The 15,742-nt window shown below is 34.2% G+C and overlaps 2 protein-coding genes across 2 annotated transcripts; one reads left to right on the top strand and one right to left on the bottom strand.

Annotated features, from left to right (window-relative positions):
* Positions 1-1,084: 1,084 nt before the first annotated feature.
* LOC132167649 (rust resistance kinase Lr10-like) lies at positions 1,085-11,732 on the bottom strand. Its single transcript, XM_088513610.1, has 6 exons — positions 11,356-11,732; positions 7,586-7,611; positions 4,140-4,502; positions 3,303-3,338; positions 2,541-2,615; positions 1,085-2,226 (listed from the first exon to the last, which is right to left on the bottom strand). The coding sequence occupies exons 1-6, from the start codon at positions 11,730-11,732 to the stop codon at positions 1,085-1,087; spliced, it is 2,019 nt and encodes a 672-aa protein (XP_088369736.1).
* A 1,498-nt stretch (positions 11,733-13,230) lies between these two features.
* LOC148587169 (rust resistance kinase Lr10-like) lies at positions 13,231-15,338 on the top strand. Its single transcript, XM_088512913.1, has 3 exons — positions 13,231-13,954; positions 14,041-14,067; positions 14,165-15,338. The coding sequence occupies exons 1-3, from the start codon at positions 13,231-13,233 to the stop codon at positions 15,250-15,252; spliced, it is 1,839 nt and encodes a 612-aa protein (XP_088369039.1). The 3' UTR covers positions 15,253-15,338.
* The last annotated feature ends 404 nt before the right edge of the window (positions 15,339-15,742 follow it).

The raw sequence follows: 15,742 nt of genomic DNA, 5'->3' as shown, positions 1-15,742 counted from the left end.
CAGCAAGAATTCTATATTTAAGGAATTCTATATTAAGGAATCAAGGCATTCAATAGCTTACACGTGATTTGTGTGGACAGCAAGAATTCTATATTTAAGGAATTCTATATTAAGGAATCAAGGCATTCAATAGCTTACACGTGATTTGTGTGGACAACAAGAATTCTATATTTAAGGAAGCTTTATATTTGCTTTATAATTATTGACAACAAAATCATCAAGCAAGATTGGAAAGCTTCCATCGTGTACAGCAAGTCTAGTTGAATAGCTGTAGATTTTTCCCTTGTACTCTCATAGCTTTCCTTTCTTTTCTTTATATTCAATAGCTTTCCTTTCTTTTCATTATATTCAATGGCTGTAAATCGTAGGATATAATTTACCATTTCTGTTACTCTGTACAACACTATAAAAGTGAATAAACTCTCTGATATACCTCCAAACCAAATCCAACATCTATTGATCCTTTTGATCAAGTCTTCGCTCTTTTAATAAGATGAAAGGAACAAATGAGTCCTACAGTCATTTCTCAAAAGCGGCCCAAATTTCTGTTAAATTCAAGCAACTTAATTGTAGTGAATCTCAATTCCATATCTCCACTATCCCTTTGCAAGCATATGAATCAATGCACACCCAACACATACATTGGACCCAGTACCTTCTTGGTTGACTAGTTGAAACATTTAACCATAGATTTGAAATTCCATTCTTCCAAAGCTTTCAAAAAATAGTTGCTCAATTGGTTCATTATCTTCAACGTTTAAAAGTAAATATTAATGAATTGAAACCAAGATTTATGTCCAAATGGCAAGGATATTGGTCTAACCCAATATGAAAAATTGATAAAGCAGATGATGACTACTAGAAAATGAAGAATATTAGCATACCTTCTCAAAATAAAGCTCAATTCAGTGATTAATTATGAACATGAAGAATTCAAACATGGAAACTGGTGTAATAAGGAGAGTTATATATCATAGATCACAGAAACTCTTATTTTCTACATAAAAAAGTCAACATCTTTGTGCTGTCAAATATATGTAAAAGAACAACTTGCCCAGCAAACAGGCATATCAATTAATTGCATCTAAACTTGAGTTATTTCACTTGATTTATCTGACTGACTTGATGAACAAGTTTGATTTGAATTCCCAACAACAACTGTTATGGGTCTCTCTGGTTGTCTCTCCAATGTTGAGAAGGAAGGTTTGGGAGGTATTTGTAAGTATTCAACTTCTCCTTCAAGCATTTCTACCACTTTGTACATTGAAGGACGATCGCTAGGCTTCAACTGTATACACCATAACGCGACTATGATAATCTTCTTAACTTCTATTTTCTCATCCACTGTAGCATTTTCCATGTCTATGTCCTTTCCATCATGCAATTGTTCATAAGCCCAAGTAGGGAAGTAAATTTGACTTAATCGGTCAGCAAATGCATTCAAGTTCTTTCTTCTACCAGCCATTTCCATTAATAACATTCCAAAACTATATACATCAGCTTTGTATGAAACACCTCCAATGTTTTTGTAAAATAACTCGGGAGCCATATATCCAACTGTCCCTCTTGCAGCAGCCAAAGAAACAATGCTTTGATCTACAGGATACAATTTTGCTAGGCCAAAGTCAGAAATCTTGGGAGTAAAGTCCTTATCAAGAAGAATGTTGTGAGGCTTGATATCAAAATGCAAAATCTGCATGTCACATCCTTGATGCAAATATTGAATCCCACGAGCCACTCCTAAAGCAATACCGTACATTCTCCCATAACTTAGAAGGATATTTCCTTCTTGCAAAAAAATATAATTATTTAGAGACCCATTAGGCATGAATTCATATACAAGAGCCCGCTTTGATCCTTCAACACAATAACCGATGAGTTGCACTACATTAACATGGTGAATCCTTCCAATGGTTGCCACCTCATTGATAAAGTCCTGCCCATTACCTTTGGACTTATCTAACATTTTTATAGCTACAACACAACCACTACGAAGTGTTCCTTTAAATACAGTACCATAGCCTCCTCCACCCAATTTGTCCTTAAAACTCTTTGTGATCTTCTGAATTTCTGAGTAAGAATACCTTATTGGAATAAGATTATTGTGGCTTTGAAGAAATTCTTCAACATTGTTGTACATTGACAAATGCCTCCTACGCCATCTATATATCAAATACGCAATCAGGAATGGACCGACCAATACAGCAATTGCTACATGGTATGATCCTGTGCGAGAACATCACCAAATTTCTTGTAAGAAAACTAAAGAAATTTTCTCTTAAACTGTTGTCAGCAATTATTTATTTATTTATTTGGGGCCTTCATAAATAAATTTATTTTAGTAATTAAGCAGTACGTACCAGTTTAATTTTGTGCCTTTTTCATGTAAATGTCATCATTAATAGTTTCATGATTTTTTTTTTTTTTTTTCATGCTTTACAATCTATTAAATGATCTGCTATAGAACAATTAAAGAATATCAATGAAGAAATACAAATTCTTACATGGCAGAGACAAGATAATTAATTACGTACATTAGCCTAAACAAAGTCTAAAAAGTTTGAGATAGAAACCCTCACCTAGGAACACCACAATTCGATGGCTTCGGGATATTACTGGTTTGACAAACAGAAGAATAATATTAGCGTTTAAAAAATCTAGTTAAGAATCAAGTCATTATAATGCATATTGAAAATGATAGTCAATATATAAGGTATTTAATTAATTAGAATTGATAGTTTTATGCCTTTTTTTTTCTCCCATTATCAAATATTAGAAGAAAAACAAAAATTAGAGGAGATCTATTCTATTTTTTTAACGGTTCAAATATAATTTCAAAATTTTCATGAAAAAGAAAAAGAGAAAATTATACAGTTAAATCTTTAACTGTCTAAAGTCTGCAAAAAAACAAAAAATGTCGTATAATTTCGTTTCCAATTGACTGGGATATCACCTTAGAAACATGAGTAATTATAAAAGTCTATTTTGTATCATGTCCCTCCAAGAATGTTATGGCTCTTAAAATTACCAGTTAATTAAAATTCAATAATGATCAATCACAAGTCCAATTAATGGTGAGTTTAAGATCGAACCACATTATTTTTGGAAGGGCACAAAAGTGAAACAAGAGAGACTTATTTTATTATCTTATAACATATATTTCTTGACTATTCAAAATATTTATTTCTCACAACAGATGACAATCGAGATCGGAAAGAAAAAAAAATTATTTATGCGATCAACCATAATATATATATATATATATATATATATGAAACAACTTTTTGAGATAGAAACCTTACCTTGACGTAGACTTTGTAGTATACTGTGTAGTACTCCTTTGAAAAAGAAAGGAAATAAATCAGCTTTTTGATGCTTAGAATTAAAAACCAAGTCATGATAATGCTAAACTAGAAAAAAAAAACATCTCATTACATTGCCTAGAATAAATATCTTAAGATATTAGCATGGCATGGGATACATGATTGAGTAAATCCTAACTATGCTGACATGGAGTGTCCATCAATCATTATGGAGTGTTCATCAATCATTAGATTTATGTGATTCAATAATTTATGAGTACTCTACATTAGTTTAATTGTACAAAAATTGTAGGATTTGAATCCCTTTAGATTTTTTAAAATGACGGAAATTTCCTCCAAATCAGTTCGGAGAAAATTTTCTTCAACCTATTTTAATGAGTAACAAGTGTCATCTCTCATATGTTTTTTTTAATATTTTTAACATTCATTTATTGTCATTCCAATAACTTAGGAAACCAAATATTAATTTTATAGAAACTCAAAATCTTGAAGATGAATGTTAGGCTTACAAACAAATTTTATAAAAAAACTCTTACAACATGATGTGGCACAATATGATTGGAAATGAGATAAATTCAACTTTTGAGAAACACAATCATATTGTGCTACATAGTGTTGTAAAATTTATTTTATAAAATTTGTTTATAAGCCTAGTATTTTTCTTTCATCTAACGGTATAAACAAATATTACAGAAGTTTGATTTACATAGACAAGTGAATTTGATATACTGAAAACTAAAATTAATTACTTGAGGATTTGTTTAGACCATGAAAAATCCAAAATTATGTGAGATCGGTTGAGTTTGTAGCATTTACCTTCGTTTATAAGAGTGTAGCAACGAAAAACATTGTAGGCGCCGTCAAGGTAGCAGATGTCATCTCTTCCGGCGCAGCTTCCACAATAAACTTGGTGCCATGAAAGCTCAAAACCATGTAGCAATATATCATTGTGGGCGTCTGCACAGGAAGTATTTTCTGGGTAAAATGTTTTCCCCGTCGACAGAGATATTTGATCACTTCGGCACGTGTCCTCCACCTGCTCTGGACTCGTTGTGCGAACCTGAATATATCTATACCTCTCGGAATCCGATAAAGAAGAGTTAAAGCAATCAGAAATGTTCACATAAAATGAAGAATTCGCTGGCTTTTGGCACTTCACGAAAACCGCAGGATGGGAAAGTTCTCTTCCGGGAAAGTTCCAGACAGACGATATCGACTCACTAATTGGGCCCTCTGAGTTATATGGAAACTCTGTGACATATGGATCCCCTGAACTGAAATTCTCGTACCTTAGAAAATAATGAGGGATGAGGGAGAAATTATCATTCTCCTGAATACCGGAGTCTGAAACTCGGATTCTGTAGTTGCTGTAACTGATTTCCCGTACGTTGTATTTTCCGGCATATAAGTATAACACTGTCTGGTTGTTTTCGCACGACAGCTTATACCTCGGATCGCCGCAGTTTTCTGGTTGGCTTTCTAACGCAAAAGGGTAGCTTATGTTATGGATATTGCCGCATGAAGAAGGAGCGCAGTGTTGTTGAGTGTACGTACTTTCTTCTTGCGCACTCCAAGTTTCATGGACTTGGAGCAGTACTAGAACAATATGAAAGAGGAGCATTGCCATTTTCAGAGAGAGAGAGAGAGGATTATGAAAGAGGGTAATGGCTTGATCAATGCCACTGGAGAAGAGTCGGTCATTGATAATGGTTGGATTCCATGCTTGGTGAATTGGGCCTACGCTCATTGATGAGCTTGACTATTGACCACGGCCGCTGCAACATTAACTAGATATTAGGGTCTGTTTGATTTGTGGAATAGACTAGTTAATCTTAGGTATAACTATTTATTTGTTTGGTAACACACTATTTCTGGGAATAGTTTATTCTCATAGGACTTCTGATCTCATACATACACGATTAGCTAAGCCACTCAAAAATAAGTGGCTTAGTCCCTAAGAGGTAGTTCAATCGGCTAGGACCACGCTCAATGAAGCGGAGGTCACTAGTTCGAATCCTCTCCCCCTCTTGTGCGGATATGTCAAAAAAAAAAAAAAAGTGGCTTTACTAATCCTTAAAAAATGGATCGGAATACATTTTTCCAAAATACCCAATTTTTTTTTTTTTTTTTTTTTTAATTTAAACTTAAAACAAAATTAAAAATATATAATTTTTTTTTTTAAAAAAAAAAATGTAAAGATTCAGGCATGGGTATTTTTGCAAATTCCTTTAATCATGACCGAAACCTGAATCTTTACAATTTTTTATTTTTTTAATAAAAAAATAGGGATATTTTGGTAATTTTGACATGCTTATGAAAAATCAAACATAAGAGTGACATTGCAAAAAAACATTAAGAGCTTTTGTGCTTTAAGGAGAAAATTGCAAAAGTCATGAAAGTTCATGGGGTTAAAAAGTGAAGTTTCTCCTTTTATTTATTATATATTTTGTTCTTTTTATAAAAATGTTAATGGTGAATTCAGTAATTCACGCTAAAAATTACATTTCAGAACACTTGTTATTTTCTGTCTATTTTAATGTAAGAAACTACTGAATGGTGTAACTTGCACGAAATTGTAGTCTAGAGAATTAAGTACATTTTAAAGTTAGGAGATGTATATGCGAGCGGATATTAACCGCCGCATTTGCTATTCGCAACTATCCGCTATCCACTATCTACATATATAGATGCGGATACGGTTAGCAAAAACTACTATCCGCATATGTACATGCGGATAGCAATTTTAAAGTATGATCCACATACCCTTTATATATATATGGTTTACATATCTTATATTTAATAAATTCACCAAAACGACAATGTTTAGTTGTTTAATACCAAAATGCCGTTCTTTAGATTATGTATAGGTATGTTTACATTGTTTTTTTAAAAGTAATATGAAATCATTATATTTTCAAAAAATTATAACTAGTCAAAAATCATTTAAAATAAAATCTAATAGAGACCCAAATAAGCCCAAAAAGAATAAAATAAACACAAAAATCTCATCACCTAATAATGCAGATGCAAATATTTAAAAAGAATATTCGCATTTTGTGGATGTTGTAAATAACCGCATCTGAATGTACAATCTTGATTGTAAGTGCCTAACCTGGCCATATGACTGTTGTTCCGTGGGTCCCATGTGGTCATGGAATTGGGAGCCATGGCCATAGCTATGGAGGTTAATCCCCTATATCATGGATGTTGTTCAGTCATGGAGGTTGACAGTCGTCGAAAACTTGAAAGCAATTGCTCAACACTTATGAAATGCATAAATTATTGAGAAATGTTACAATCTCTCACTTCCAATTTTCAAACTCTTCAAATGCACACTTTAAATCTTGCCTGCCGACAGAGAAAAGAAAGGTCCTTCCACATGCAACTTTTGTAGGTCCCATGACGTGGTTATCACCACTAAAGGCATAATAATATAGGTGTTCAATTTTGACTCCGACTTGGACTTGAGGTAAACTCTTTAATAAATGTTAAACTTCTTTCTCTTAATTATTTCTTAATCATCTTTTTTAATTTATCATTGAATTTGTAGGTTTACACGTAAATCTCATATATTCAATGATAAATTTTTAAAAAAATATGTATGAAAATTATGAGATGGTTAAAAGATGGTTCGAAGAATGAAGCCTAGCATAATAACTTTTATGGATTGTGGCATAAAGCCATTCAAATGAAAGATAGACAACTCAACTTAAAAAAGCTTAAAAAAAAAAAAAAAAAAAAAAAAAAAATTGAATGTAAATAAACATACCAGATTATACCAAATACATTAGAAAAAAAAAAAATAAATCTGCATGTGTTTTGAGTTTCACATTTGTTGTGTTTTGCTTATTTTTCTTAAGTAGTTTTGAAAGCAACTTCTCAACACTTATGAAGGTCATAAATGAATTAGTTGTAGACCCAAGTAACTTGCAGAATAGTTGTCAAACTTTCCTGCCGACATTAAAAAGAAAGGTCCCTCCCATAAATTTTGTAGGGTCCCATGACCTATCACCTTTAAGGCACTGCAGAATGAAAGCAAAGGGAGAGCAATCGTGAACTGTTTTTCAATTTCTACGACAGTTTCCCCCTACTTGCTATTCTTTTAAACAGCCACCTTGTTTGTATAGAATCTTATAACTAATCAAGGATATAAAAGGAAAAAATAAAAGGCACCGCATTAAAGTAGTTCGACCTATGGTTTATATTCACACCTTAAAGTATTAATTATACGTTACATCTTTTTTTTTTTATATATAGTTAATTTGAGTACAATGCTCTATTTATAGATCTTTACAGAAATTTGAATAATTTTAAATACAAACTAAATCTCTTAATTTACGATAATCAAATCAACTAAATCCTTTGAACTAGGGTAGTCAAATTATCAAGAATTTTTATCCTTATTAGTTTGATCATTGAGATGTAGATGTAGGGCATAATTTTCTTGAGTCGAGCTGAAGAATTAATTTTTAGGCTCGTTTTAATTGAATTAATTATATGGGTAATTTAATTTGGCTCGAACGTGAGATGAACTTTGAACATTCAATTCATTCAAACTCGGCTCGCTTGAGCTTGAACTCGGCTACGTGTCCCCTAATTTGCTAGCCTTGTTTAACCATTCAAATGTAGATGTAAGGGAATCAAATCATAATCAAATATTCAACCTTTATGGGGTTAAAGCGAAGTTCCTCATTTTATTTATTATATATTTTGTTCTTTTTCTAAAAATGTTAATGGTAAATTCAGTAATTCACGCTAAAAATGACATTTGATAACACTTGTTATTTTCTATCTATTTTAATGTGAGAAACTACTTAATGGTGTAACTTGCTCGAAATTGTAGTCTAGAGAGTTAAGTACATTTTAAAGTTAGGAGATGTATATGCGAGTTGATATTAACCGCCGCATTTGCTATTCGCAACTATCCGCTATCCATTATCTACATATACGGATGCTGATACGGTTAGCAAAAACCACTATCTGCATATACAGATGTGGATAGCAGTTTTAAAGTATGATCCGCATACCCTTTATATATATATATGGTTTACATATCTTTTTTTTAATAAATTCACCAAAACGACAATGTTTTGGTGTTTAATACCAAAATGACGTGTGCTACAGTGTAAAATTTTTGCCACCTCAGCAATTTTCTGTCGTGTTATATATAAAACGTCAGAAAATTTTTTCCTGACGTGTGAATAGTAACACGTCAGAAATTTCTGACGTGTCTGTTCAGACACGTCAGAAAATTCTGACGTTTTAAATGTTGGAGCGTCAGAAAAATATTACAAATTTGAAAAATTTAAAAATAATATAATTTCTGACGTTGCAAAATTTGCCACGTCAGAAATTTCTGACGTGGCGGTCTGCCACGTCAGAAAATTTCTGACGTGGCAAACCACCACGTCAGAATGCTATATATATGTATATATATATATATATAATCAGATATGTATATTTATAAATATAAACTAATATATATATATATATATATATATATATATATATATATATATATATAATTTTCTGACGTGCCAGGTGTCGCACGTCAGAAATTTCTGACGTGCGACACTTAACACGTCAGGAAATTACCTCGATTGGCCCCCTTTAGGCGGGATTTTGAACTTCTTTCCCTCTTTTTATTTCCCCCCTCAACTTTTTCCCACTTATTATTTTTTACCTCTTCATTTTTTTTTCCCAGCACATTCTCTCTCCTGTCTCAATCTCCCTGCAGCACATTTTTTTTTCCCAGCTGCTTCTCTGCAGTCTGCACGGCACCTCTAGAGGATGAAGAGAAACAAAAGGTGAAGGGGAAAAATTGAGAAGCATGCAGCAGATCGAAGAAAAAGAAAAGGAGAAGAGAAGAAGAAGAAAAAAAAAAAGAAAAAAAAAAAAAGGAGAAGAGAAGAAGAAGAAGAAGAAGAAGAAGAGGAGAAGATCGATTTTGAAGATTTTCTGGGTTTTTCAGATTGATTTTTTGAAAAGAGAGAGAGAAAAATGAGAGCTGGAGAAAATTTTCTCCAGCTCTCACCATGGTGCAGATCTGCACCATGGTGTGGTGCAGATCAGATCGATCTGTGTTTCTCGAGAAACACAGATCTGCACGTACGGCAGCGTGAGGGAGCTGCCGTGCGTGCAGAGGAATTCAAAAGAAAAAAAAAATAATTTAATTAATTAATAATTAAAAATTCCAGAAAAAAAAATTAAAAAAAAAATTAATTAATTTTTATTTAATTTTTTAATTTTCTAACGTGTGTCAGAACTATCACGTCAGAAAATTTTCTGACGTGGCAGAAATGACACGTCAGAATTTTTCTGACGTGCCAAAAATGACACGTCAGAAAAATTCTGACGTGGCAAAAATGCAACGTCAGAAAAATTTTCTGACGTGTGAGTGGGTAACACGTCAGAATTTTCTGACGTGTTGCCTAGTCACACGTCAGGAAATTTTTTTTCCTGACACCTACGTTTCTGACACTCAACACGCGTCAGAAACGACCCGTCAGAAAAATTTTCTGACGTGTCGGACACTAGAACACGTCAGAAAACGCCTGTCATTAAAAAATGGTTTTTTTGTAGTGATAGGTATGTTTACATTGTTTTTAAAAGTAATATGAAATCATTATATTTTCAAAAAATCATAACAAGTCAAAAATCGTTTAAAATAAAATCTAATAGAGACCCAAAGAAGCCCAAAAAGAATAAAATAGGCACACAAATCTCATTACCGAATGTACGGATAGCGCACGGATAATAACTGCAATAATCGCACGAATGCGGTTTGTAAAAATATGATGGGGATGCAAATATTAAAAAGAATGTCCCATTTTGTGAATGTTGTAAATAACCGCATCACACTCTTGATTGTAAGTGCCTAGCCTGGCCGTATGACTGTTGTTCCGTGAGTCCCATGTGGTCATGGAATTGGGATCCATGGCCATAGCTATGGAGGTTAATACCCTATATCATGGATGTTGTTCAGTCATGGAGGTTGACAGTCGTTGAAAGCAATTGCTCAACACTTACGAAATGCATAAATTATTGAGAAATGTTACAATCTCAAACTTCCAATTTTCAAACTCTATCTTCAAATGCACACTTTCAATCTAGCCGGTCGAGAGAGAAATGAAAGGTCCTTCCACATGCAACTTTTGTAGGTCCCATGACGTGGTTATCACCACTAAAGGCATAACCATATAGGTGTTCCATTTTGACTCTGACTTGGACTTGAGGTAAACTCTTTAATAAATGTTAAACTTCTTTCTCTTAATTATTTCTTAATCATCTTTTTTAATTTATCATTGAATTTATAAGTTTACACGTAAATCCCACATATTCAATAATAAATTTTTTAAAAAATATATATGAAAATCAAGAAATGGTTAAGAGATAGTTAGAAAAATGAAGTCTAGCATAATAACTTTTACGGATTGTGGCATAAAGCCATTCAAATGAAAGATAGACAACTCAACTTAAAAAAGCTTTTAAAAAAAAAAAAAAAAAAAAAAAGAAGAAAAAAGAAAAAGTGTAAATAAACATACCAGATTATACCAAATACATTAAAAAATAATAATAATAAAAAAATCTGCATGTGTTTTGAGTTTCACATATGTTGTGTTTTGCTTATTTTTCTTAAGTTGTTTTGAAAGCAGTTTCTCAACACTTATGAAGGTCATAAATGAATTAGTTGTAGACCCAAGTAACTTGCAGAATAGTTGTCAAACTTGCCTGTCGACATTAAAAAGAAAGGTCCCTCCCATAAATTTTGTAGGGTCCCATGACCTATCACCTTTAAGGCACTGCAGAATGAAAGCAAAGGGAGAGCAATCGTGAACTGTTTTTCAATTTCTACGACAGTTTCCCCCTACTTTCCTAGCTCTTGCTATTCTTTTAAACAGCCACCTTCTTTTAAACTCTTTCCTAGCTCTTGCACTTCACGAAAACCGCAGGATGGGAAAGTTCTTTTCCGGGAAAGTTCCAGACAGACGATATCGACTCACTAATTGGGCCCTCTGAGTTATATGGAAACTCTGTGACATATGGATCCCCTGAACTGAAATTCTCGTACCTTAGAAAATAATGAGGGATGAGGGAGAAATTATCATTCTCCTGAATACCGGAGTCTGAAACTCGGATTCTGTAGTTGCTGTAACTGATTTCCCGTACGTTGTATTTTCCGGCATATAAGTATAACACTGTCTGGTTGTTTTCGCACGACAGCTTATACCTCGGATCGCCGCAGTTTTCTGGTTGGCTTTTTAACGCAAAAGGGTAGCTTATGTTATGGATATTGCCGCATGAAGAAGGAGCGCAGTGTTGTTGAGTGTACGTACTTTCTTCTTGCGCACTCCAAGTTTCATGGACTTGGAGCAGTACAAGAACAATATGAAAGAGGAGCATTGCCATTTTCAGAGAGAGAGAGAGAGGATTATGAGAGAGGGTAATGGCTTGATCAATGCCACTGGAGAAGAGTCGGTCACTGATAATGGTTGGATTCCATGCTTGGTGAATTGGGCCTACGCTCATTGATGAGCTTGACTATTGACCACGGCCGCTGCAACATTAACTAGATATTAGGGTCTGTTTGATTTGTGGAATAGACTCTTGGAATAAACTAGTTAATCTTAGGTATAACTATTTATTTGTTTGGTAACACACTATTTTTGGGAATAGTTTATTCTCATAGGACTTCTGATCTCATACATACACGATTAGCTAAGCCACTCAAAAATAAGTGACTTAGTCCCTAAGAGGTAGTTCAATCGGCTAGGACCACGCTCAATGAAGCGGAGGTCACTAGTTCGAATCCTTTCCCCCTCTTGTGCGGATATGTCAAAAAAAAAAGTGACTTAACTAATCCTTAAAAAATGGATCGGAATACATTTTTCCAAAATACCCAAATTTTTTTTAAATTTAAACTTAAAACAAAATAAAAAATAAATGAAAAATAAAGTGGGTGGCTTGACCACCCATTGGTGTGGTCGGCCACCCACAAAAGAGGTCGAGGGTGGTAGCACCACCCCCAGACGTCTCGGAGGACCACCCCCGAGCCGTCTAGGGGTGGTGTGACCACCCCCATTGCATTTTGGGGTGGCTAAGGCCACCCCATATTTGCTTCAGGGGTGGCCACAACTACCCACGGAGCTCCTTTGGGGTGGTCGTGGACCCCCGTTGCTTATCGGGATGGCCGCGACAAGCCTTTTTTTTTATTTTTATTTTTATAATATGAGTTTAAAAAAAAAATAATAAGGTGTTTTTCGTAATTTTGATTGAATTCCAAGTTTTGCATGTGTGTTGTTACCAAACTAAGGAATAGAAATAGTTATTCTATTACACACTCTTCTATTCTTATTAGTAGCTATTGTTTTTCTAATTTACTAGACATTTCGCGAATCAAACAAGGCCTTAATCATTACTTTAACACTCCCACTCATGTGTGGGTTCAAACTCCCGTTAAATATTTAATTGAAATTGATGTGAATTGACGGAGTCAATGTTAAATTTCAGGACTTTTGGCTTTGATACCATGTTAAATTACCACTTGTCCTAAAAACTTAAACTTTTTGAATAAGTGGTAATTTAATATAATATATCGACTTTCAGTTTTTTTCAATGTCACTATTCTTTTAAGTTTTTCCTTGTTTACCAATTGACAAGTATCATTAATTCTAAAAAATTCACACGCATAATTTATGAGAATTTGGGACCACTTTTTTTTTTTTTCTATGCCATTTGGGACTGGGACCATATTAATTGATAGACTTTCATATTAATTTGGATGAAAATTATGATAAAAGCTGACCGAGTCAATTTGCGTGTGCCATGAAACAAATTATTTATGGTATTAGCTTCTTAATTTGTTCTGATAAAATCAAGAGCCTGAGAAACCTTCGAGACTAGAAAGATGGATATTTCCTTAGAAGTGGGAATCTCATACTTGTTATTGCTTCTTGTTAATGTTTCCATAGTAGCAGGCCATGGAGAAGGCCAAAATGAGTGTCCTGAATTAAGCTGTGGACGCCATGGCCCAGCCATCCGATTTCCTTTCCGACTCAAAGACAGGCAGCAAAATCACTGTGGCTTTTCTGGGTTTAATCTATCTTGCACTCTTACAAATGATACACTTCTCGAGCTGCCGATTTCAGTAAAGCTCTTTGTTAAAAAGATTGACTACAAATCTCAGGTAATTCATTTGTATGACAAATATTATTGCTTCCCAACACAGCTTCAGGGACTCCAATTATCTTCCTCTCCCTTTGAATTCAACCAAGACCGCATGAATGCTGATGACAGTAATGGCTATGCCTTATTCAACTGTTCCCAAGCAAAAGGAAAAGATAACAGTAGATCCCACCAGATCTCCTGCCTTAGTGGCCCTAGCAACCAAGTTTATGCCACCGATGGTGACATCAGCTACTTGCCCAGTCCTTTATATTGTAGAAAGATGTACAATGTTCGATCAATTCCATATAATATATTGATCGGTCATGATCAAGTTTTTGAATTGAAGTGGAACAATCCAGATTGCAGAAAATGTGAAGTGAAAGGGAAGAATTGTAGATTGAAGAACAAGGGCAATGGCACAGAAACAACTGAGTGCTTCCCTAGACAACATAAACCCACCAAAGGTATCGTCCTCTATATCCAATTTATATGATTTTTTTTTTCTGATGAATATGATGAGAAGCTAATTATGTTCAAAAAAATTTTACAGGTGAATCAACAAAATTTGTGGCTATTGGTAAGTTGTTATCACTGACCATTTGAAATATTTAATAATATTGTTGGGTATATGGAAATTATTTATCTTGACCCGTGATTAATTGTGTAACATGCAGGTGCTATCTTAGGTTCATTTCTATTAGTATTAGCGGTCTTTGCATTCTACTACATCTATAGGTATGATAAAGTAGAAAAAGGAAATCAAGCAAAGATTCAGAAGTTTTTGGATGATTACAAAAATTTTAAGCCCACAAGATATTTGTATGCTGATATTAAAAGGATTACACATCAATTTACTGATAAGTTGGGTGAAGGAGCCTATGGAACAGTGTTCAAAGGAAAGCTTTCCAATGAAATCTATGTTGCGGTGAAGCTCCTAAACATGTCCACGAAAAATGGGGAAGAATTCATCAATGAAGTTGGAACAATGGGTAGGATCCACCACGCTAATGTGGTTCGCTTGGTTGGGTTTTGTGCTGATGGATTTAAACGAGCTCTAGTTTATGAGTTCTTACCAAATGGCTCATTGGAGAATTTCATATCTTCAATGGGCACCAATAACAGGTTTCTTGGTTGGGATAAGTTGCAAGACATAGCTCTCGGCATAGCAAATGGAATTGAATATCTTCACCAAGGGTGCGACCAACGAATCGTCCATTTTGATATCAAGCCTCAGAATATTTTGCTAGACCAAAACTTCAATCCAAAAATTTCAGATTTCGGTCTTGCCAAATTGTGTTCTAAGGATCAAAGTATAGTGTCCATGACCACGGTCAAGGGGACCATGGGTTACATTGCACCCGAAGTGTTCTTTAGGAACTTTGAAAATGTGTCTTATAAAGCAGATGTTTATAGTTTTGGAATGTTGTTGCTTGAAATAATTGGAGGGAGGAAAAATGTTGACGTTGAGGAGAACACTAGCGAAGTTTACTTTCCAGAATGGATCTACAATCTCATGGAACAGAGAGAAGACCTACAAGTCTTATTTGAGAATGATAGAGATCCTATAGTTGCAAAGAAACTTGCAATTGTAGGACTCTGGTGCATCCAATGGCATCCAGGGGATCGTCCTTCCATGAAAGTTGCAATTCAAATGTTAGAAGGAGGAGATAATTTAACTATGCCACCTAATCCTTTTGCCTCCACAAGCCCTAAAAGCATCAATGTAGATGCCAAGTTAGAAGTCATCTCAAAATCAGAGTAAATGTATAGGAATTGGGTGTTCGCAGTGAAGATATTGCAATAATGCTGTGTTTGGGTTTTATTACTGTTAATCTTGTAGTCAATGTAGAGGAGTTGCAGTTGTTTCCTAAATCAAAGCATGAGCAAAAGGCTTATAAGAAAAATTTTAATTACCTGTTAAATTTTATACTTTCTTCCTAGGTAAACAATGAGTAACCCCTTCAAACGGACACTTCTATTTTCATTACACCTCCAAACTTTTTTTAAAAAAATGACACTTAAGTCAACTCAAACCACCATTTCATTGTAAGTTTCATCCTCCATTAACTTCTGGCGTTAAAAGGGACGACAAGTTGCATACATGAAGCGTACCTGCTAATTTTCTTACTTGAAATACGTAGTTTAATTTGTCCCTCAAAATTATAAGGATAAAAACAATATTTCCTTTTTAAGAAAAAAAGAAGAGGAAAGGTTTAGAGTAAGGGGTGGTTGAACCCTCCCCGTCCCTTGAC

The sequence above is a fragment of the Corylus avellana genome, chromosome 2, assembly GCF_965113065.1.
Source record: "Corylus avellana chromosome 2, dhCorAvel1.hap1.2, whole genome shotgun sequence".
NCBI classification, from domain to species: domain Eukaryota; kingdom Viridiplantae; phylum Streptophyta; class Magnoliopsida; order Fagales; family Betulaceae; genus Corylus; species Corylus avellana.
This window is presented reverse-complemented; position numbering and strand designations above follow the sequence as displayed.

Coding starts and splice junctions, on each gene's coding strand:
- LOC132167649 (XM_088513610.1), bottom strand. CDS start 11,732: ATGGCAATGCTCCTCTTTCATATTGTTCTTGTACTGCTCCAAGTCCAT. Junction 7,612..11,355: donor GGGGATCCATATGTCACAGA/GTTTCCATATAA, acceptor ATTTCTGTAAAG/ATCTATAAATAGAGCATTGT. Junction 2,616..3,302: donor ACTACAAAGTCTACGTCAAG/GTAAGGTTTCTA, acceptor TTGTCAAACCAG/TAATATCCCGAAGCCATCGA.
- LOC148587169 (XM_088512913.1), top strand. CDS start 13,231: ATGGATATTTCCTTAGAAGTGGGAATCTCATACTTGTTATTGCTTCTT. Junction 13,955..14,040: donor ACAACATAAACCCACCAAAG/GTATCGTCCTCT, acceptor AAAATTTTACAG/GTGAATCAACAAAATTTGTG. Junction 14,068..14,164: donor AACAAAATTTGTGGCTATTG/GTAAGTTGTTAT, acceptor TGTAACATGCAG/GTGCTATCTTAGGTTCATTT.